General features: G+C 38.6%; 1 protein-coding gene across 6 annotated transcripts in view; it reads left to right on the forward strand.

Moving 5' to 3' along the window:
* The first annotated feature begins 3,744 nt into the window (after positions 1-3,744).
* Positions 3,745-23,452, forward strand: part of LOC127424494 (E3 ubiquitin-protein ligase RNF220-like) — a 54,506-nt gene continuing 34,798 nt past the window's right edge. For all 6 annotated transcript variants that reach the window (XR_007894483.1, XM_051669770.1, XM_051669771.1 and 3 more), the window contains exons 1-2: positions 3,745-3,929; positions 5,502-6,248. Coding sequence is in view for 5 of the 6 variants with exons in the window: in XM_051669770.1 (XP_051525730.1) it covers positions 5,618-6,248 (631 nt within the window). In the remaining variant the exon portion in view is untranslated. The remainder of the gene's footprint in view (positions 3,930-5,501; positions 6,249-23,452) is intronic.

Genomic DNA, 23,452 nt, shown 5'->3' on the forward strand with positions numbered 1-23,452 from the left:
CCTCAGCAGAACACAAACAAAGATTTTTAGAAGTATATTTCAGCTCTCGGGAACATAAAAGTAATCCATAAGACTCCAGTGGCTAAATTCATATCTTCAGAAGTGATATAATAGGTGTGGGTGAGAAACAGATAAAAATGTAAGTAATTTTTTACTCTAAATCTCCAGTTTGGAGATCTGAAAGTCACATGTGGTGCTTGTTTAGTTTCATTTTCACATCTGAAAGTGAAAGTTAAAGTGGTGATTTAGAGTAAAAAAGGATTACTTGGATTACTTTTATGTTTCATTTATGTGATTTTGGAGCTACAAAGGTCTGATCACCATTCACTTGCATTATATGGACCTACAGAGCTGAGATATTTTTCTAAAAATCTTTGTTTGTGTTCTGCTGAAAAAAACAAATCTGGGATGGGATGAGGGTGAGTAAATGATGAGATATTTTCATTTTTGAACAAAAAATATCCATGTGTTTTGGACACGTTTATATGAATACAATATACAATGTAAATAAAAGTTGGTAAATAAATGGTATATCCATCCATCCATCTTCTACAGTCGCTTGTCCTTATGCAGGTTCGCGGGGAGTGCTGGAGTCTATCCCAGCTGTATAAATGTTATATGAATACGGTAATAAAAAAAAAGTTATTTCAATGTTGTCTTTGTTCTGGCCTGTACCTTCTGAGAAATTTTGGAACTTTGTATTGTGAAACTTCTTACAGTAACTATTCAGATCTATAAGGAGGGACTCCACTCATCCTCTCTGTTTCCATGTATAGCCATAGACTGAAAATTCCTATGTGGCCAAAAAATAAATAAAGAAATAAATTCTTCCATTGGCAGTAAATATCCTTAAAAGGACTTTTTGTAAGTACAGTTATTCTTTACCTCTTGAAGTCTCATTATTGTATATATTTGTCTGTCTTTTGATGCCAGTGGTATAGACAAATTTCCATTCTGTGGCAAACGAAATAGATAATAAAGCGTAAAGTTTCTGGCTTCTAAGGATGACTCGTTAATGTTGTTGTATTTCTCATCTGTAAGTGGTTTTGGATAAAAGCTTAATGATTAAATGTAAATGTAAAATGTGATATGCTCTTTGATATCAGATTTAGATATTAAGATCCCAGCATCAAAATATGTGTTTTCTATGGTGTTAGACAGATGCGACTGCGGGCTACCCTGAGTGAAAGAGAAAGTACTGTGAATTTGTAAATAGTGGTTATTGGGACACTGAGAAGGAGAGAACTGGGGAGTATCATGTTTTAACCTTTTGTTTCCTGGTAGCAGGCGCCAAGACTCCTGGGAGGAAGCGATCAATGATGGACACCATAATGTGTCTCGCTGTATTCCTTGTCACACTCAAGCCTTCTTCCTGTGTTGGGAGTTCTCTCTTTCACACTCACTCACACACACACATATGCAGATGGTGAGGCAGTGCAGACAGCTTATCACTTTGACACTCACTACAGTTCTCCATCCTGAGAGTCTGCCATTACTGTCTTCTCTCTCACTCTCTCTCTCTCTCTCTCTCTCTCTCTCTCTCTCTCTCTTCTCTTTCTCTCTTAATCTTTTGTGTTTTTGACTCCTCTTTGTGTATATAAATGCCTCTTAAACATCTCACAGTTTTGGCAGCATCCATTTTAAGAGAGAGAGAGAAAAGCAATTAAACTCCAATCACGTTCATGCCTTTGCAGAATTAACTCAAGTAATTTGATTTTCCACTAAAGAAATGAATTTCAAAAAAGAAGGGTAAGTCTCAATATTCAAAAACATGCCTTCTAGCATTCAGATTTATTTGTTTATTTTCATTTAAGGACTCTGATTATGAAGCAAGAGACTTTTAAGACTTTGTTAATGATCTTGGAAGTCATAATTATCGAGTCTTGAACCTCTATTAAACAGTGATTTAATTTACTTGAGCTAATATCCTAGTTCTTTATTAGAGAGTAACTTTATGGAGTTCATTCTCCATATGAGCAGTTTTGCATGAGTCCTCAGTAAAAGCATGTGTACGCATGTTTTTATTGTTTTTGTTTTTGAGTTGCCACATTATGCAATAGACTGGCATGTCTTAATGTCAATATTAAGTCAAACATGGCAAAAAAGGAACAGCTTTCTCTAGAAACTCGTCAGTCAATCATTGTTTTGAGGAATGAAGGCTATACAATGCTTGAAATTGCCAAAAAAACTGAAGATTTCATACAAAGGTGTACAGTACAGTCTTCAAAGACAAAGGACAACTGGCTCTAACAAGGACAGAAAGAGATGTGGTAGGCCCAGATGTACAACTAAACATGAGGATAAGTACATCAGAGTCTCTAGTTTGAGAAATAGACGCCTCACATGTCCTCAACTGACAGCTTCATTAAATTCTACCCGCTCAACACCAGTTTCATGTGCAACAGTTAAGTGAAGACTCAGGGGTGCAGGCCTTATGGGAAGAATTGCAAAGAAAAAGCCACTTTTGAAACAGAAAAACAAAAAGAAAAGGTTAGAGTGGGCAAAGAAATACAGACATTGGACAACAGATCACTGGAAAAGAGTGTTATGGATCTTAAGCACATTGAGCTTTTGTGGGATCAGCTAGACTGTAAGGTGCGTGAGAAGTGCCCGACAAGACAGCCACATCTATGGCAAGTGCTACAGGAAGTGTGGGGTGAAATGTCACCTGAGTATCTGGACAAACTGACTGCTAGAATGCCAAGGATCTGCGAAGCTGTCATTGCTGCATGTGGAGGATTTTTTGATGAGAACTCTTTGAAGAAGTTTAAGAAGTTCTGAAATTTTTTTTCAAATTGTAATAGTAATTTTTCACATTATTAATGTCCTGACTATACATTGTGATCAGTTGAATGCCACTTTGGTGAATAAAAGTACCAATTTCTTTCCATAAGAGTAAAATCTGTACATTATGCCAAACTTTTGGCTGCCAGTGTATGTAAATGAGAAAGAAGTACAGAAGAGATATTAGACATTTTCTCACATTTATCTAAATTTAGCGTTCATATAGACCCCTAAATTCTAAATTATCCAATCAACAAGTGAACATTTCATGTCAGGATAGAATGCTATATGTGCTGTCTTACTTAAACGCTTGATTTGCATACATGATTCATGTTCAAGCAGAGCACTAGACATATAGTGGGCATCATGTCAAATCAACATCATTAGCTAAGAAGACCCTGCAATTAGGTTCCGTTGGGCAAAGAGCAGAACATTAACAGCTGTTTGACATAACCTGGAAGAAGTCCTCTTACTATACCTCTTCCCAAATGTCAGGTTTGTCACAGTTTTGTATTTTGAAGGACGCATTCTGTAGCATATTAAGTGAACTGAATGCCCATACCTTCCCACCAATGGTGCTATTCGATGTTTAACCAGTAGATGGACACCCGTACAAACCGAGCCTGTCCTAAGAAACATTAATACAGAGCGCCCAGCATGGTAAACATCTGGCACATTTTTGTTGTTCATTTAAATGCCATAGATCAACTAACATTATTTACTGTTGAGGCGCTGAACGTAAATCTAAAAGCGTTTGACAAAATATCCAAGTCGGACAGAGAGGTGGAAGATGATAAATTTAAAGTTAACAGAGCGGGACGGGCTAAAGCGAGAGAGCGAGAGAGCAGAGAGAGAGAGAGAGAGAGAGAGAGAGAGAGAGAGAGAGAGAGAGAGAGAGAGAGAGAGAGAGCATGGCTGTACAGTGAGTGGCTCGCGTGCATTAACAGATGTGCGCGCGGATCGGATCTTGAAACATCACACGCATCTGCATAATTTTCAGCGGTGGCACGCGCTAAACAACACAAATCCTTAAACCTACACGACCTAAACCTCATCTGCAAACTCTTTTGACTGACTACGTCTGAATTCGTGCTTGGATAAAAAGCAGTTTGATATTAATAACGATGTTTGTTTACGACAGTTTTGTAAGTATTACAATGATCCGTTCTTTCTCATATTTCACGATTGTGATTTTGGGTGGCAATATTTAGGCTATTGTATGTTTTCGCAGGTCTAAGTTTTCCAAACTGATCTTTATGCTAGATGTTTACGTTTATCTAGGCTACTACGTTTTGTTGTTGTCTTAGGATAGGTATTGAGTTTACTTTTATAAGTTAAACTTTGAATGTAAGATGCATCAAATTATGTGTTCAATTAAAGTTTTCTGACTACTTTTCTGCCAAAACTGTCTAATTCAACTGGATAATTAACGACATACATTTTGACGTAAATTCAACATCTTGCAGAATCTAAAAGAAAAATATTTAGATACTTCTTTGAACGACTAGATACTCTGATTTTAGTCAAAGACAAACTTTGAACGTCTTAAATGTAGCATTGCTCTTGCACTGCTTTTATCGTTTCTGTGCTTATTTGCGAACTTTCAGTGTAGAGCCTACACAAGTTTTTATTTTTATTTTAGCAACGCAAGTGGTTCTGGCAATCTGTTCGTAATACAACTAATTAATAACGAATCTAACGTGGGATACATTGGAAATGTAAAAAGTAAAAATCCCAGCACATTTAATAAATGTTTTTTTTTTTTTTTTAATATAAATAGCCTATAATTTGAGTTCACTTAATCCAAAAGTCCCTTTCATATCTAAACCATTATTAGCCTATTATTATTATTATTATTATTATTATTATTATTATTATTATTATCCAACGCAATAAATACGTAATTATTTAAAGTTGTTTTCGATTTAAAAAAATATATAAAAACATTTAAGATATCGCCAGTATTTAAAAAAAAAAAAAAATTAAACTGAAAATTAGCCGATAACAAGACCGTTGCCCTTTAATTTAAAAGTAACAACAATAATAGAAACTTAAACAGCAAGAATAAAAATCAAAATGAATGGTGAATGGTTGGGGGTGAAGTGTAGACCAGTTTAAAATTGATAAAAGGCAATATACGCCATTATGCGAGACCGAAACTTAAACAAATAATAATAATAATAATAATAATAATAATAATAATAATAATAATAATAATAATAATTATTATTATTATTATAAACAAAGGCAACGAGTCAGTCATTTTGTGCTTGAAAATAAATGTAGCAAAGACTCGGCGGTAATTAATTAATTGATTAATTTGTTTTTATTTATTTTTTTATTTTTTTGCGTTAATCTAAACATTACTTTTAACGTTTAATTTGCTACATCAGGGCAATATAAAAATCTTAATGTGTTGTTAACATGCCTTATCACATACAATTGTTTACTCACACTAGAAATATCATGGTCTTGCTCCAATACGCATTTCTTAATAAGTTAATCTATCAACAAAATGCTACCGTTTCAGTCATGTGACAATTTAAAAAAAGAGAGAAAGAAAGTAGTAGTATTGAAATACAAACTATTAGGGACTTTTTTCTTTTGTCACTTCAATCTGCACCTTCCAGTTTTCCTTTCTTTAATAAATCAGTATACTGTTATTTTTATATGTGTTTTCAAGCTCAGAAAACTGACTTTAAATTTTATTCTAACAGATTTCTATCAGAGAATGACTGGTCTCTAAACCTTAAGTCTATAAGCATTTGGTCCAGTGCCGTTCAGACTTCTTCACGACATTACACAGAGTTTGGGTGGACACTACATTGCTCAAATGGACCTTCATCGGACTGCTTTTAAGATGGAGAACTCCTCCTACATGCCTAACCCGCTGACCTCCCCTGCTCTCATGGTCCTGGCCTCAACAGCTGAGGCTGGACGCGATGCCTCTGTACCTTGTCAGCCTCCACGGCCATTTGGAGTGCCAGTCACTCTGGAAAAAGACACGCATCTCTCATTCCCCAGTGGTTCTTACACTTTTGCCTCCATGTACCATCGCCAAGGAGGTTTCCCTACACGAGACTTTCCCACCCCACTTCTCCACCTTCACCCACAGTTTGCTCCACCCAATCTTGACTGCTCTCCACTGGGTATGCTCAACCATGGAGGGGTGGGGGCCTTCCGGCCGTTCTCCTCCCCACCAGAGGAGCGTGATGGTGGGGGATACCAGTCTGCCTTCTTCCCTGCCAAGCGCTTGAAGGGATGTCTGGAACCAGAGGCAGCACCCCACCTCCGCTACACAGATGTGGAGGGGAAAGAATTTGACTTTGGGGGCGCTTATGTCCCTACTGGTTCTCCAAGTGCCCTGAAGGTAGCTGAGGATGTTGGGAAGAAGCTCTTTGGCTTGCCTGGGCTGTTGGCAGATGCACAGACTTCATCTGGCCCAGAGGAGCACAAAGAAACATGTAAGTTTTTCACAGTGTCTTTGTCTGTTTATTCAAGCCAACAACATGACTGACTAGCTGAATAAGCTGTTATTTTACTGCACAGTGCATTCATATGATATAAACAACCAACCATACAAACCTTTTGTCTTCAAGACGATATTTTCTTAATAAAAATCAAAGTGAATGGTGAATGGTTGGGGGCGAAGTGTAGACCAGTTTAAAATTGATTAAAGGCAATATACGCCATTATGCAAGACTGAAACTTAAACAAATAATAATAATAATAATAATAATAATAATACTAATAATAATAAACCAACGAAACATTATAAATGCTAGTTTAGAGTCAGAGTCATTTTTGTGCTTGAAAATAAATGTAGCAAAAACTCGGCGGTAATTAATTCATTATTTTTTTTGCGTTAATCTAAATATTACTTTTAACGTTTAATTTGCTACATCAGGGCAATATAAAAATCTTTATGTGTTGTTAACATGCCTTATCACATACAATTGTTTACTCACACTAGAAATATCATGGGCTTGCACCCATACGCATTTCTTAATAAGTTAATCTATCAACAAAATTTCTTATTAACTGTGCCTTAAAGAATTGTATGCTTTTTCATTGTCCCCACCACTATGCAATATGCTAAAAAAAAAAAAAGAAAGAATTTGCAGCATATTTTAATATTTGCTATAGCAAATATATTTTTCATTAAAGGTGCGTCCCAAACCACACACTTCTGTTCTGAAGTGTAAGTAGTGCGAGTAGTTTACACTGAAAATGCAACAAAAAGAAGTGTGCTACGAGTACCCGGATAATACACTTTTTCAACTGTCAAAACAGAGTGTGGAATGTTGGACACTTTGTGCACTCAGCGCATGTGGCTTGCTGTACGTGGCTGAAGGGGCGGAGTTACCGGTGATCTGGCAAAACAATTGTAAATAATGGAGAATATGACAGCGAAACTTCTGTGAAGACAGCACCTTACAAAAGTGAGTTAAGCACTTTACCATCATACAATGCTGTGTGAATATTATTGAGATATAAGTGTTGAACTGAGGGTGGATAGTGCGCTAAAACTAGTGGCTGCATACTTTGAAAATTCATACACTACATGGCTGACTGCATAGTACATTTTGTAAGTGTATAGTGTGTCGTTTGGGATACAGCTTAAGTTTTTTCTAACAAAAAAAAAAAAGGATAATGTAACTCCATAATGGCTATAAATTGAAATACTTTAGCTGGAAAATGACGATATGGTTTGAAACATTACAGATATGTTTATACTGATGCTTCCAAGATAATCACGAGTCGTTCTCACAATTTCGGCAAGTCCTCATTAATGTTAGCTAAATAATGTTTCAGTTGTAACATTTAAATCATTGCAATTCGACAGTGATATTCAATACATCCTAAAAAATAACAATGCAAATGTTTGCATTTGCAAGCGAAAAAACACGTGTCAATTGACCCTAAATTCTTTTATACTGGCCCAAGGCCATCCTTAATATTGAACCCTGCTCTGACTTGTGACAATTTCATGTACAGTATGAATACCTACACATAAAACTATTTCATTTTTGTATTTTTTTTTATATCTTAAGTTTAAGTTACAGCCACTGATTTTGTTATATAAGTCTAGTTACCATGCAGTCCACAGACAAATGCCAAAAGTAGGCCTAGTCTACCTGAGTAGGCTATAACAGTTAGGCTATGCATGGAATAAGTACCGAATCACGAACAAATGATCATGAGATGACAAAGGCGAAGGATTTGCAAATCTCTCAGTGCCAGACAACTTGTCAATGATAACGAGCAGGAGATGCTGCTCGGCAACCACGTCTCTGAGTGCGACACCTCCGGCTCAGTATCGCCCCCATGCCATCCATCCTGATTTGTTGACAAATGAGTGGGAGAGAGTGTCAATCTGGGCTGTAAGGAGAACGTGGCTGCTCATTACCTTGCTCTGTAATTGGCCGCCAAGGCGAAGGACCTCCATTCGTGCACTGCAGCGGGCGGGAAAAGAGACACTTGAGCTTAAATTCAGAGGACATCAGAACTTCTCGAGGGGGCGTAGGGGAGAACCTGCAACATGAAAGGCGTGACAGAGGGGGCTGACGAGCCACGCTATATCAGAAACGAATGACAATTGGAAAAAATAATGACTGACGTTGACTGGTAGAAGAGAGATTGTAGGGAGGAAAAAAGTCCATATCAAGGTTGTTTGAGAAAAGTTTGAAACTCCTTTTTGCCTCATCCATAAGAGGGTTGTTGTCATGCTTCTTTGAGAGTGGCAAAGGACAGGACGCATATCTGTTCACTTCAAAACACCAGATTATATCTGGTTGTGTATGTGAATATGTTTGCCACTGAATGCTGGGCAACATTGTCCTGGTGCTTTCAAGATTGGCTTTTAGTTACAAAAGAAAAAAAAGCATTGTTTTATTTTGGGTTATAGATGGGTGTTTATGGATGTGTTTGTAACATAATAAGTATGTGTGTACTGAGCTTAAAAATAGTTTAAGTTACACTACCATGGATACACCTACTCTTTCACTATTATCACTGTTTTCCACATTTTAGAATAATTATTAATAGGGCCGTCAATTTAATGTTTTAATTTAGTGCAATTATTTAGATAAAAAGTAACGTGTTAAAAAAATTCATCATGTCCCTGGACTGCAATATGGAATATTCCTTCCATCTAAGCAATTTTAGTTTGAAGTACCAACTGCTTTCAGCAGGGGGCAATAAGCGAAACTCCAGTAAGCAGCTTGCAGCTGTACAGACAACCAAACCACAAACATCCATTTTTACATGACATCACGACTGTCAAGTCGGTGCTTTCATAGAATTCAGGGTTTACAACTTGTAATTACGAGTTCTTTGAAGACGTGAACACTTTTACAAGTCAGAATCTCAGAATTCCGGTAATTCCGACGTGATATGAACACACCTTAAGTTTGGACTACATTTAACTTGACACATCAGCGTCCTAAAAATGGCTATGTTTATGACGTAATGCAAAGTGAGTCGTTCTAAAAGTGTCCATCAGATGTATGTTTACATTGAAAATCCCTTATAGTAAATCTATCTTGGACAGATTGACCATTTCAGTTGCAAAATGGATTTCTGTGGGCTGTAGGCCAATGATAGGCTTATGTCGAAAAATATGGCAATAAACAATAAATTGCCTTCTAAAGCCACTTTTTGTAATGTCTTATCAATGCTTTATTCATCTGCCACAATAATGCATTTTAATGCAATAATGCATTTTAATTATCTGAATTATTTTTTATAATATACATTAATATTAAATATTACTATTTATAATTTTTTAATCATTATATATGTAATTATTTTTATGTGAGGGGCTTTCTCAACAAATATTTATATATGCAATTAATTGTTAGTAATTTGATTAATTAATCGACTAATCATGTAATTAATTCAATTACAATTTTTTATTTATTGACAGCCCTAATTATTAAGTGATCAAAGCTATGAAATAAGAAATCGGGTTATGGGAGTTATGTGACCAATTATATTATATTTAATATTTTAGCTTCCACAAAGATTACAATTGTACACACTCTGAATGTTCTCTTTGCCAACTTCATAAAGTAACCCACCTGGGATATTCTTTAAGCAGTATGAAAGGAGTTCCAATGTATGCTGGGCACTTGTTGGCTGCTTTTCTCTCACTATCCAGTCCAACAAAAAAGAAAAAACATGTTTAAATCAAACTTTCAGTTTTTTAAATAAATGAGGGCTGTAAATCGATTCAGTTTTTTAAACTAATTAATCACACAGTTTTTTTGTGATTAATTGCGATTAAATTGTGGTACTAAAACAAACATTAAAAAATCATAAATATATTTACTTTATACTTTGTCTCAAAGAATTTGTAAAAAATTGTTTTTTTTTGCTGATAGTTAATTAGACACATTTTTACAGGTATCAATCTTTGATACAAGTATATGTATACATGCCATAAAATCAGTGGACATGTTATAGGTTAATTACAATTTGGGCAAAATCTTCTGCTATTTTCCAGTTGACTCTTTTTAAAACATACAGTAGGATCAAATGGGCAGATTCCATTCATCAAACTTGCCAAGAGAAATTTAAAGCTGATGTATGTAACTTTTTCTGTGTTAAAATACTTTCTCCTATCCAAGCTTTATATGCAGAGACAACTATAAGTAAGTCATTCATTGGTACATTTTCTCGAAAACTGTAAGCACTGTCTTTCTGTGGCGCTTTGAAAATGCCTCTGTTTGTTTTGAGCAATCCTGCTTAGACCAATGGCGTGAGTTGGGGGCGGGGCTATCTTTTTGTTTGACCAGTGGCAGATGGGGGCATATTCAGAAAGCTGTTTTTAAAACAAAGTTAAAGGTGCTATATGTAAGATTGACAACAAGCATTTGAAATGGGTACTGCAGTCCAAATTCTAAATATTGGAGAGTCATCTGCCCCGCCCCAGACTTGAAGCTCATGCGGGTTGCCAGAATGTTGACAAGAAAATTTGCCAACTCAGCATCCGTTTTAAAGAATTTCTGGGCTTTAAGCTGTTTCCATCTTCCAAAGGTATCTCCAATATTTATCCTTGTTTTCCTACGCCTCTGTTCATGGTGGTTTTTAGACGGATGGCGAGGTTTTTTTAGGTCGGGTGGAATCTGTTATCTCTGATCGAGTTCGTTTGCTGGCTTCCATGGCTGCAACATGCAGTATTGTTTGCCTGCAAACTTGTTCAAATCTGGCAACCCGGCGGTGTCGAAATACTATTAGTGAGTGGGCAGTGGTCGGGATCACACAGGCCAAAACATAAACAGAAATTCCGGCCCGGAATGGAAACTTCAAAGTAGAATAAACTGGCTGTAGCATTGTTATCAATGAAGCTAGTATTTCAATTTAGCATGTTTCCTAATTCTCTAATGACATATTATGGTCATTTTATGATTTAGTACAGTAAAAATATTACATCTAGCACCTTTAATTTTTTCTATTCCGTTTGGTGGCTCTGGTGTCGCAGCAATGACATACTTCAGCTTTAAGTGTACATTGCCAATGCAGTATTAGACATTGTGCATACAGATATAAAACATATTGAATGCTGAAGTTTAATTTGCTGAAGTTTAAAATCTCAAAACTATAATTTTCTCTGGCTGCTATTCAGTCCCTAAAAGTATACCTGCCTGCAGCTTGTTGAATGGCCAGGCCCTTCTCAGTCTCCATCGCGCACACGCTGGGTCTCTCTCTGGTGGTTTCACTTTTGACACTGGTTCAGAAGAAAGTGAGTGAGCGTATTCGTGCGATGCGAAGAGATACAGTACGGCTGCTTGCCCGTCTCTCTCGCACGCCTGGTTCTCTGCTTGCACGTGAAGTCTTCATTCTCTGTAAAGTAAATCCGCTCCTGTGTTTATTATGCCTGGGACATGCATTGCACGAAATGAATAAGCATGCACTGCTCCAGACAATCAGTTTCTGTGCTAGGATGTTCAGTCAAGTCAAGCGTGTACCTCTTGAAGATTTATTTTAGCCACAGAAAGTGGGTAAAAATATTAGTGAAGTTTTGGCCATTGTACGAAGGTGCCTGGGTTTTTTCCTGGAAGGCAGAAGATGCCCTAACCTCACCCCCACACTGATCGGAGCCGTAAGGCTGAGTAGCCTGCCAGGAACAACTCGAGATACCTTTCTCCTATTGTGTAGTTTCAAAAATTGATACTGCATTAACTGCATAATTTTCTTTTACATGTTACACAAAAAATATTAATCACAGAAATTAACTCGTTACATTTCCCATCTCTAAAAGAAATTAATGTGTAAGTACAATGTATATTTCTTTACATAACTAATTTTAAGCATTTAAGCGTAAGCCTTTAGATCAAAAGTCATTTAGATCCTAAATTCAAACAAATCCAGTCAAGTGTGTCCAAACTGTTGACTGGTAATGTATAACTGAACTCAATATGAACTGTAGATCAGGGTTTAGGTTCACATGGCATGAAAACCTGTACACAACCTCACGCACATGCTGCTGTGTCATCAGAAAGATATTTGTCATTTGTCTAATATCTGACCCTTGGGTGGTTACTCCGAGCTCTGTGTTATTTCAGTGCTTGTCTCTCAAAATGTTCAAAAGCACAGAGTATCCTCACAGCTGTTTAAACAGTTAGATCTTTTATATTCGTTTAGAAGGACAGATGCTTTCACTGGGCCGAATCGTGTTTATTTTCCTTCGGGAGGCATTTTCAATTTTTTGGTCAAGACCTGATGAGGAAGAAAGAGCAACAGCAACTGTGGGTTTTGCTGCTTTCTGGGCTTACTCAGTGTGTGCTTGGCAAAATCTATCTCAAACAGTGTAATTGTTGAAATTTGCCAGTTCACACAACATTGTCAGACACAGAATGTAAACGCAAGTTTCAATTCACTGTTTACCAAGTTGTGCTCGAGTTTCCACAATGCTTTTTTCACATGAACAAAGTCTCTCTGTTGGATTTTGTGGAAGCTACAGGAAGAGAGGAGGGACTTAAAAATATGTAAAAAAAATAAAAAATAAAAACCAAAACAAAACAAAACAAAACAAAACAAAACAAAAAAACTCTGGAACATAAGCCATGCTCCTACCTGTACCTTATCACCATAATAATACAATGGAAAGCCAGATAATAAGACAAGGCAGGATCCACAGGAGGAAGAAAACTGTCAAGACAGGAATGTGAGCAGTTTTTATTGGCTTCCATGTATTACAGATAAATGCTGGCTACCTGATAGATTTTCAAAGGTGGCCAACAAACTGGAAAAGTGCTATTCTCAGGATTGCAGTATGTTTTGGTTTAGGCCCAATATGTAATCATATATGGAATCAATAGCACTCAAATTCTTCAGCAGGCTTTCAGAAGATATAGGCTTGAAAAGGTGACTATCACGTTCTTGCTATCAATTACCTCAAAGTTCAACATGTGTTGATGTTACGGGTTGATCTGATCCAGTCATAAAGTTTAGAATGTAATATATCAAAATGCATTCTGGTCCTGTGGACTCGAACGCCATTAAATGTAACACAGGATCAGAAAATCAATAAGTTCCTTTAACTTTTATGTTGTGTTCCGGTCATTTTGTCCCGGATGACTATATTTTAAATATTTTTATTAATCCAATAGGAATAAAATTCCTTGTCTTTGTTCACATATGGTGTCTGAAATTTGGACCATTTTCTTTACATTTTGTTGGTTTTATTTAACTTTGTTACACTTGTGTTCCTGGTCAAAAATGACCAGCCACTGGAAATGAATGGATTAGACTACAAAATAAAGAAATATTAAGTGTTCAGGAGCATCCCAATCCTTTAGATGAGCACATGTGTGTTTGCACACACAAAGTCCTCGGACATGTGCACACACACATAAAAATACACATACATCTATGTGTATTTCAAGATCTACTTATCGTATCATGTTGTGTTTGGGTTCGTTTGAATTGTGATAGTCTGCTATAAGTTATGATACATCATTGTCTATGTTATGTGTATGTTTTGGGAAGTATTAAGGAAAAATTTGACTTCTGTTTTTAATATTTATGTGTGTCTTTGGGAATTTCATACACTAATACTCACTGCAGTTTGGCCACTGAGTGAAACAAATTTGCTCATTGCTGAGCAGTGAGACTGAACATAACACAACAATCTGACAGGGAAGACAAGACAAAGGAGAGAATATAAAGAGGAAGGGAAGACTGAACACAGGTGCTGCCAATAATCACAAGCAGCGTGAATCAGTGCTGCCATGACACTAATTGTGTCTGCTGAGCAGCACCCGTGGGAAACACAAAGAAAGGAGGAAAACAAAAGCACGTGGACAACCTGAGAGAGAGGTGGATGAAACTGTCACAATACTGCCACATAATGAATAAAACCAGACCAAAATGGCAGAATCATGACAGTACCACCCCCCAAAAATGGACAACTCCAAGGCATCCCACAAACAAGACAAAACTAGACAAAAGACCAGACAGCGTGAAGGGAGGGTGGGGGAAACAGGTGGATGGCACTACAACACACAGAACAGACACGGAAAAGAAACAAAAGTCCAAACAAACAGAAAACTAAGTGGTGGTGCCAGCAGGACAGACGATTGAGCAGGGTCTAGCGGCCAGGGAATTGAGTCCAGGTGGGGAGCAGGGTACTACAGAACAGACAAGTCAGAGAAACAAAAAATCAAAACAATCAGAAAACAAAGGTAAGGACCAGGGCAGATCAGACCAGGATGGGGCCGGTGACATGGACCAGGGAGGGGCCAGCAGGACAGACCAGGGTGGTGCCGGCAGGAAGGACCAGGGTGGCACCAGCTGGAAGGACCTGAACAAAGCCCGCATGACAGCCTAAGGTGGTGCTGGTGGGATGGTCCAGGATGGGATCGGCAGGATAGACCATGGTGGAACACCTAGGCAAGGCTTGGTGACTTGGCTACGCTTAGTGGCTAGGCTTAGTGGCTAGGCTTAGTGGCTAGGTGACTTGATGGGGCTGCTTGACTTGACGGGTCTGCTTGATGGGGCTGCTTGACTAGTGTCAGTACGACTAGGCATGATGGCTTGATTTGGTGAGCAGGCTCCAGGAGATATTTTAATGGAATGAGCGGGATCAGGTGGCTCCAGGACAGGAGCAGAGGACAGGCGGCTCCAGGACGGGAGCAGAGGACAGGCGGCTCCAGGATGGGAGCAGAGGACAGGCAGCTCCAGGACAGGAGCAGAGGACAGGTGGCTCCAGGACAGGAGCGAGGACAGACAGCTCCAGGACGGGAGCGGAATCAACCAGGGAAATGACTTCTGTGACCATGAGCAATGGCAGTGACAGGGGAACGGCCTCCGTGGGCGTGGGCACTGGTAGTGGCAGGGGAATGACTGCTGTGACCGTGAGCACAGGCTGTGACAGGGGAACAGCCTCCGTCGTCGTGAGCACAGGCTGTGACAGGGGAATGGTCTCCGTGGCCGTGGGCACTAGCAGAGACTGGGGAACTACCTCCGTGGCCGTGGACACTGGCAGCGCCTGAAGAGTAGGGGCCCTTCTCCTCCTCTTCCGAGCAGTAAGAAGCACTGCAGTGGTAATGGTCACCGCCTCCTGGCGGTCTGCATTATGCTTCCTCTGGCGATGGCGTCGAGAAGCCCCAGAGGCACCCGAAGAAGCTGCAGCTGACTTGGTCACCTCCTGGTGGTCAATAACAGGCTTGACTGGCCTCTCCAAAGACACTGACAGAGAGGAATTTTGGGACTTGCTGTTCCACCCTCACAGCAGACGTTCCATCTCTGCCAACCGGCAGAGGTGGTCCACCAAATCCCAAAAGGAAAAATGAAGAATCGAACCAGCTTCTCTAGATGGATGGGCTTGTCCAGACCTGCCAAAAAAATTTAGCTTGAGGATGGTCTCATCAATACCCCACCTGGAGGCTGCTTCAGCCAACTCCTCAGTAAAGATGTCGACGGGATAACAGTGCTGAAAGTAGGCCAAGGGAACGGGCAACCGGGCGAGGCATTGGGAGACCAATTCCTCAAGGGCCGGAGCTGGGTTCAATTAAACACCCCTCATGCCACGGGGCTTGGGTAGCTCAGTGAGTATTGACACTGACTACCAGCCCTGGAGTCACGAGTTTGAATCCAGGGTGTGCTGAGTGACTCCAGCCCGGTCTCCTAAGCAACCAAATTGGCCCAGTTTCGAGGGTGGGTAGATTCACATGGGGTAACACCCTCATGGTCACGATTAGGGGTTCTCGCTCTCAATGGGGCGTGTGGTAAGTTGTGCGTGGTTCACGGAGAGTAGCATGAGCCTCCACGTGCTGTGGGTCTCCGCGGTGTAATGCACAGTGAGCCAAGTGATAAGATGCGTGGATTGACGGTCTCAGAAGCGGAGCCAACTGAGACTTGTCCTCCGCCACCCGTATTGAGGTAAGTAACCGCTCCACCACGAGGACCTACTAAGTAGTGTGAATTGGGCATTCCAAAATTGGGAGAAAAGGGGATAAAATAAAATACACCCCTCATGCCTCCGCTGAGTCCAAAGTTGGTCAGATCGTTCTGTCATGATATATTTGAGGAAGGACGCAAGATGCAGGATGGCAATGAAAGGTGTTTTATTGAAATGAAAAAACAAAAACAAAATACAAACAAAATGCTCACGAGGGAGAAATAAAAGATAAGACAAAAACAGAACTGAAGGCAAACCGACAAGTAAAACTAAACCAAACAGGAAACAAAAACTCTCACTAGGGATTAAAAACAAAACAACAAGACAAAAGGAACTGAGAATGAACCGATTGGATAACAGGGCAGGATACAAACAACATGACTGGAACTGGAGACTGAACATAACACAACAATCTGATGGGGAAGACAAGACAAAGGAGAGAATATAAAGAAGAAGGGAAGATTGAACACAGGTGCTGCCAATAATCACAAGCAGCGCGAATCAGCACTGCCATGACAACGCTGATTGCACTGCTGAGGAAGGGAAGGAGGAAAGCACATGGACAACCTGAGAGAGAAGTGGAGGAAACTGTCACAATCCTGCCACATAACGAATAAAACCAGACCAAAAGGTCAGGATCATGACACAGTTGTCTGCAATCACTCCTCAGGTATCCTCCCCAGATGAATATGCCCCGACTACACTGTAAAAAAAACTTAACCCACTAAAATTTAAAAATGACTGTACATTTTATTACTGACTTAGATTTTTAAGTGAAGTTGAGGTGGTGCCAAAGATACTGGCTGTATTTGTTTGCACTTTCAAATGTTTTGAATTTAATTACTGAAACTCTGAAAATGTATAAAATCAAGTAGAAAGGGCAGAAGTTAAATGGATGGAAACATTAATAATTATAGTTATTGTTGTCATAACAATGTTGAAAACATACAGTATTTACAGTAAATTCAACATGCAATCAGCGAACTTGTGGCATTTCAGCATTCTGAGTGCTTAAATACATCTGTTTCACCACTGAAAAACGTGACGTCGTAATTTATTTTTGTAAATAAACAAAATAGTGTTGACAGCCCAAAGGTAGATACACACCTTAGCTCTGTGACAACTGTTTTATATCTGAAATAATAAACAAGATGTCCTTTGAGTTAAATTTCCCATTGAACCACAGGAGTGCTGTTCCAAAATATGTTAAACTCGGGCAAGTTTTCCCAGGAAACCACTGGATATTAGTGACCATGGGAGACAGAGCTGTCAGAGTTTGGCATTCCTGTTCTAATTGGTTGTTTGGACCATCCTGCAAGTTTGTCTTGAATGATTGTGCTCTTCTGTGATTCACTGTCAGAATGACAGTTTTATCATTTCAACTATTTTTTGTGTATTCTTCCTGTGCCAGAGACCACTGTAAGATGTCTGTTTCTCATTGATGCTGGAAATTATATGGATCACATCATTCATAGGGAGAGACAGAGGTGAACAAAAGTCAGAATAAATAAAGCTTATCAGTGAGACAGTGGCAGCTCCCCTGATGGGTGGTTAAAAAGAGAATAATTTATCACAAGTTAAATGCCCCCGTTTATTGCTGCTTATTACTAAAGACAAGCAGGAATAAGTAGCCATTTCATCTACGGCCAAGGTAAAACAGAAAAAAGGGTTTGGATACATCAACCTTGTTGGCCTTACCCTATTGTGGTTGACTTTATTGTCTTTGGTGTGTATTGAGTTTGCCATTGTAAATATCAAGTCTTTTGTTTCTTATCATAGAGCAGGTTCAATCTCTTATCCCCATGGGAAGGGTAAAATTATACATTTCTGTCCACAGCCTTAAAATGTTATCACTGCTTTGCCTGATATACTCTATGTGTAAGCCAGATATGTTAATTTTTGTCTTAATGGCAGCAAGGACTTTATGAAGCAAAGTGATTCGGCATCATGGGCAACCTAATTAAGGGTGGCTTGAAGGGACAAAACAAGTATATGTATGAGCTACAGCTGGCAGATGCTATAAATTGTGTCTCATTGTGAGAACTGCAGACAGACTGTATTCACCATAGAGATCATAAATCTGGGGAGATTGTCCAGCTGGCCACAACCTTGTATTGTTCTGGTGAATGTTTGTCTTATCCTCTCCCTGCCCTTAAAGAGCACCTATTATGGTTTTTAAATGTGCCTAATTTTGTTTTAAGGTCTCATACAATAGATTTATATGCATCCAAGGTCAAAAAACACTTTAATTTGCTCATAATTTAAATTGCAGCATTAACTTTTTTTCCCCAGTATCAAAAACGACTCGTTCAATGATCCGTTCTAAAGGATTCATTCTAAACTCCTCCTTTCAGAGAGCCTACTCTGCTCTGATTGGCCAGATGTCCCAGTCTGTTGTGATTGCTCTACCGCTTAGTGTAGTGTTTGAGGGCGGGTCAAAGCTGTTCGCAAGCAGCCAATGAAGACCAGAGGCGGGTTTTTTGTTACCAAATTACGTAGGTTAGTACAGGAAGTAAGTCTGGAATTACTAACAACTCATTTCAGGTGTTCAGAATCGGTTCTTTCTTTTGGGAGTCAATAATTCCATTTGTCGTGCACTTTGATTTTTGAAACTTTGCAGACTTTTTTACATTCACAAACAGCTATATAACACACTACATGACAGGTAATATTTGAAAAACCATAATAGGTGCTCTTTAAGGTTAGAGGTTTGCCATAGGACTGTTTTTGTATTAAGTTGTGTTTTGAAGAGGGAAAAAGTTTTTGTCGACGGTCAAGATCAATATTTATTGGCCAGCTGGGCATGCTATATGTAAACATGCATGTATTTGAATTCACACCCATGCAAACACATATGCACCTACTGTAACATACACATGCATTCCACTCATAAAAACTTTAGTGCTAACTAGGAAGCCCTCCAAGAAGCCAAATGTACTGTATAGACAGGCCTATATGTATAGCTATATATAAATGTATTTGTATTTATAATTTATTCATATTTTTTACAAGAGAAACATCTTTAAAAAAGTAATTTACTGTCAATGTTTGATGTTAAATGTGCCTAATTTGATATTTTGCCTCATGCTGCGGAAGTAGTTTACTCTCCTAAGTGGGAGAGCTTTCATCCTTGTCAGGGGCTTGCTGTTCTTCTCTTGTTTTCTTCATTCATCTTCTCCGGGTGGAAGGAATGTGAATGAGAACGGAGGTCTGTGAACCACCCATACTGAAAATCACAGTGGACTTCAAACAGACCCTAATCAGCCCAGCTCAGTACTTCTTAGCACTATACAGTTTTTTTGATATCAGATTTCTTTGGAAATAAAACACAATAATTGTTACATCCAGTTCACTCACTAGTTTTTCCTCTAAATTACACTCAAGTAGTGTTTGTGAATGCTTAATAGGTTTTAATTAGGATTTTTTGTACTTTCAAACTAAACCACATATATACCATGTTGGTGCTGGTGTAAAACTGTCATTAAACTTGTGAAGAACATGTCTAAGTCATATTTCATCATCAAAGAAAGATGTTTTTTTTTTCTTAAATAAAATGAAAATAACATTCTGGGTTCAATACAAGTTTAGCTCAATCAACAGTATTTGTTGCATTATACTGATTACCACAAAATTAATTTTGACTTGTCCCTCCTTTTCTTTAAAAAAAAAAAAAAAAATAGCAAAAATATGGGTTATGGTGAGGCACTTACAGTGGAAGTGAATGGGATTAAAATACTGTTTTTAAAGTATAGCCACAAGATGTATACAATATACGTGTTAAATTGATTTTAGTGTGATAAAATCCAATATTACAACATTGTTGCCATGATGATGTAACACTGTAAACCCTAAAATGCTTAAAAGCATTAATTTAAACTAAAATTATTTTGATAAAATTATAAGCTTCATATTTCTGCCTTTTTTAAACTCTCCGAAAATGTCCCCATTTAATTCCAGTGTAAGTGACTCAATGTAACCTCAACTTTTTAAAGAAAAGGAGGGATGAGTTAAAGTACTTTTTGTGGTAATTAACATTATGTCTCAAATGCTGTTGATTGAGTTTAACTTGTATTGAACCCGGAATATTCCTTTAAGTCTATTTATATGACTTTTAAGATTGTTTGCATTGTAACATTATTTTGCATTGTGACAATTAAGAACCCAACACCCCACTCACAATCTGTTTCACTAATGGCAACTTAATAATATTCAACAGTGGCAGCTTTTGATAGCTTACCACAAAAATTCTCATTCAGTCATAGTTCTTTTAAACCTTTGGCATAAAGAAATCTCGCTTTGCACTGTTGACTGAAGATTAGATGCATTAACATGCCTAAAAAGGGGCTTGTAGGCCCATTACTGGCAGGATCAGCATGCTCGTCATCTGAGGGCTTCACAGGCTCTGGGGGCTCTCGTTAAAGCAGCGCTACTCCACCCTAGGCTTTTATGTGTTATTGGGAACGTGAGACAAATAAAATAGCTGCTTTTCCCCTGGGGGCTCAACCGGAGCCACGATAACAGTTTCTCGTGTACCATTATCCAGAGACATGTTTCAGTGCTTTTTTTCACTCTTTTTTGATAAGTAAATTGTTCTCAAGACTAGATCAAATACGGTTTCATTTTGCTGTTATTGCAGTGTATTTTATGCTATCATCCCATCGTTTGGCAAGAGGAAAAAAAACCCTCTGTCATCATTCGATCACCCTCATGTTACATGTTATTCCAAATATTACTGTCTTCCTTAAAACACAGAAGGAGATGTTTAGCAAAATGACAGCCTCAGACACCATTTACTTGTACTGAACAAATATTCAATGAAAGTGAATGGTGACTGAGGCTAACACTGAGGGTTAATGAATGATGACAGAATTTTCATTTTTGGGTGAACTATAATTTTTAATGCTATTTAAGGGCAGATTGGACATTTATGCAATAGACAGGTTTGAAGTACACTAATACTGCACCTGATTGACCTACATGGTGTGTGCCAAAATGAGCCTTTCTGATCTCACATCAAAGACAGCAGGAAAGAGACTGAAAGCATGTGGGTTAGGCCAAGGTGGAGAGGGAGCGTGGCGAAGACTGTCGATTGCTGGCTCAGTACAAAACAGCACATCCCGAGTCCCATGAGCCCACAAATCAGTTAAGTAAATGCAGAGGGCAGGAAGGGCAGAATGTGGGTTTAAATAGTCTTTACAGAGGGTCGGCAGAGCCTAAGACTATAGCCAGATGATGACTGACATCTACCTCCTGGGCAACTTGTACTCTGTCTACCTGTTTCACTCTCGCTGATTCTCTCTCTTCCAATTCTCCTTATTTATCTTTTCTCTCATTGCATACTGCTTAACTGCTCCTGTTCACTCTCCAGTTTAAAAGCTATTAAGCTTGCCCTCGAAAAAACTAAGCTTGCAAAAAAAAAAAAAAAAAAAACATTCAATGAACTTAATTATATTGAAGAAAACATTTCCATGCAATTAAATTGAGCATTTTCAACAAAAATGTATTATTTGTTCTAGTCTTGTTGTACTAACTTAAATTTTATTATGCCAACAAAATGCAATGAAAATGAATGCGACTGACAGATTCGAACTTGGGTCACCTGCATACATGCACCACCACGTAACATATCAGACCATGAACACTATCTGTATTTCTTTTATGAAGTCACCAAACATTAGCTATTGATATTTTTCTTTTGCCATACAATAAAAAATAAGAAAATGCAAATGGATTAAGTACATTTAAGTTTTACAAATTTAAATTGATTTCATGCTATCAATTCATACTAATCAATTTTTGTCAAAATGTTCAAGAATTGTGTTGTATTAGCAAGTTCGACTCCAGGGCGTGCTGAGTGATTCCAGTCAGGCTTCCTAAGCAACCAGTTGGCCCGGTTGCTAGGGTGGGTAGAGTCACGTTGGGTTAACCTCCTCATGGTCGCTATAATGCGTTTCTCTCTCTCGGTGGGGTGCGTGGTGAGTTGTATGTGGATGCCGCGGAGAATAGTGTGAGCCTCCACATGCGCTAGGTCTCCGCGGTAACGTGCTCAACAAGCCACGTGATAAGATGCGCGGACTGACAGTCTCAGACGTGGAGGCAGCTGAGATTCGTCCTCCGCCACCCGGATTGAGGCGAGTCACTATGCCACCACGAGGATTTAGAGCACATTGGGAATTGGGCATTCCAAATTGGGGAGAAAAGGGGAGAAAAAAATAAATAAAAACATGTTAAATTTGTTCATGACTGACATGTTTCTGTTTAGAGAGGTCAGTAGAGAGCAAGGATTCGGGCACAGTGTTGTTTCTGTGAATGACCCTTGAAACTCAGTCCTCTAACATCTGCCTTTGTCATTAGTGACTGATGCTTGGCTGATGCTTGCTTGTAATAATATCCAAATGGCTATTATATATGTGTATATTGGTTTCACTTGGTTCTATAGAGCATTGCATTAAAACAGCATAAGCATTCAGCATTGAAGGTTTCAAAGCTTCCCTCATTTGACAGAAGAAAACAATTATAGTTTGAGTTCCTATATGGATTTTTCCAGTACTTTGACTAAACCCCGAAAAAGAATAAATTTAAGCCAGTTTATCTTCCATGTGTTTTGTGTAGTTTACTGTACAATCAGAGTGCATGTCAGAATGTAATCAACAACTTTTTCTGAAACATTGGCTCTGGTTTTAAAGTCATCATAACATCAGATGCTTCATTCTGTGTTTTACAATGCCAGGTCTAATATGGTCATGTGACTTAAGGTCAGGATCTAACCCCTCTGTGCCTTGGGTTATATAAATATGTGTGTTTGTATTGGAGCATGAAAGAGCCTGGGGAAATGTAGTTCAAATCCAATTGGGAATAAATTTCATAACCATAAATCAATCTTCTGCTAATTGGTAGGAAAACAACAGTAAAGCAGTATATAATGTTTTATGTGCCTCTTATGTTTTTTATTGTGGTACTAACGAGGGGTTGTATGTCACAGAGTGGACACGGAATTTGCCTGAAAGATGGCTGCTGTCCATAAGCTTCAATGCTTGGATGTAATTCAGCTTCTCTTGGTTGAGATTCCCCTCATTTGCATGTAGCAATTAGTATGCTAATTGCTCCTAATTAGTCTATGGGACCACACAAGCACTGTGGCATTAAAAGGTTCAGTCTCATTATGACTCAACAATTCCCATGAGTTACTGTAATCAAAACACCATCACACCCTCTAGACTAGAGCATATCTGTGGTTTCTCCTAGTAAAGTTTTCTTTTC

This window comes from Myxocyprinus asiaticus, chromosome 33 (genome assembly GCF_019703515.2).
Source record: "Myxocyprinus asiaticus isolate MX2 ecotype Aquarium Trade chromosome 33, UBuf_Myxa_2, whole genome shotgun sequence".
Lineage (NCBI taxonomy): Eukaryota > Metazoa > Chordata > Actinopteri > Cypriniformes > Catostomidae > Myxocyprinus > Myxocyprinus asiaticus.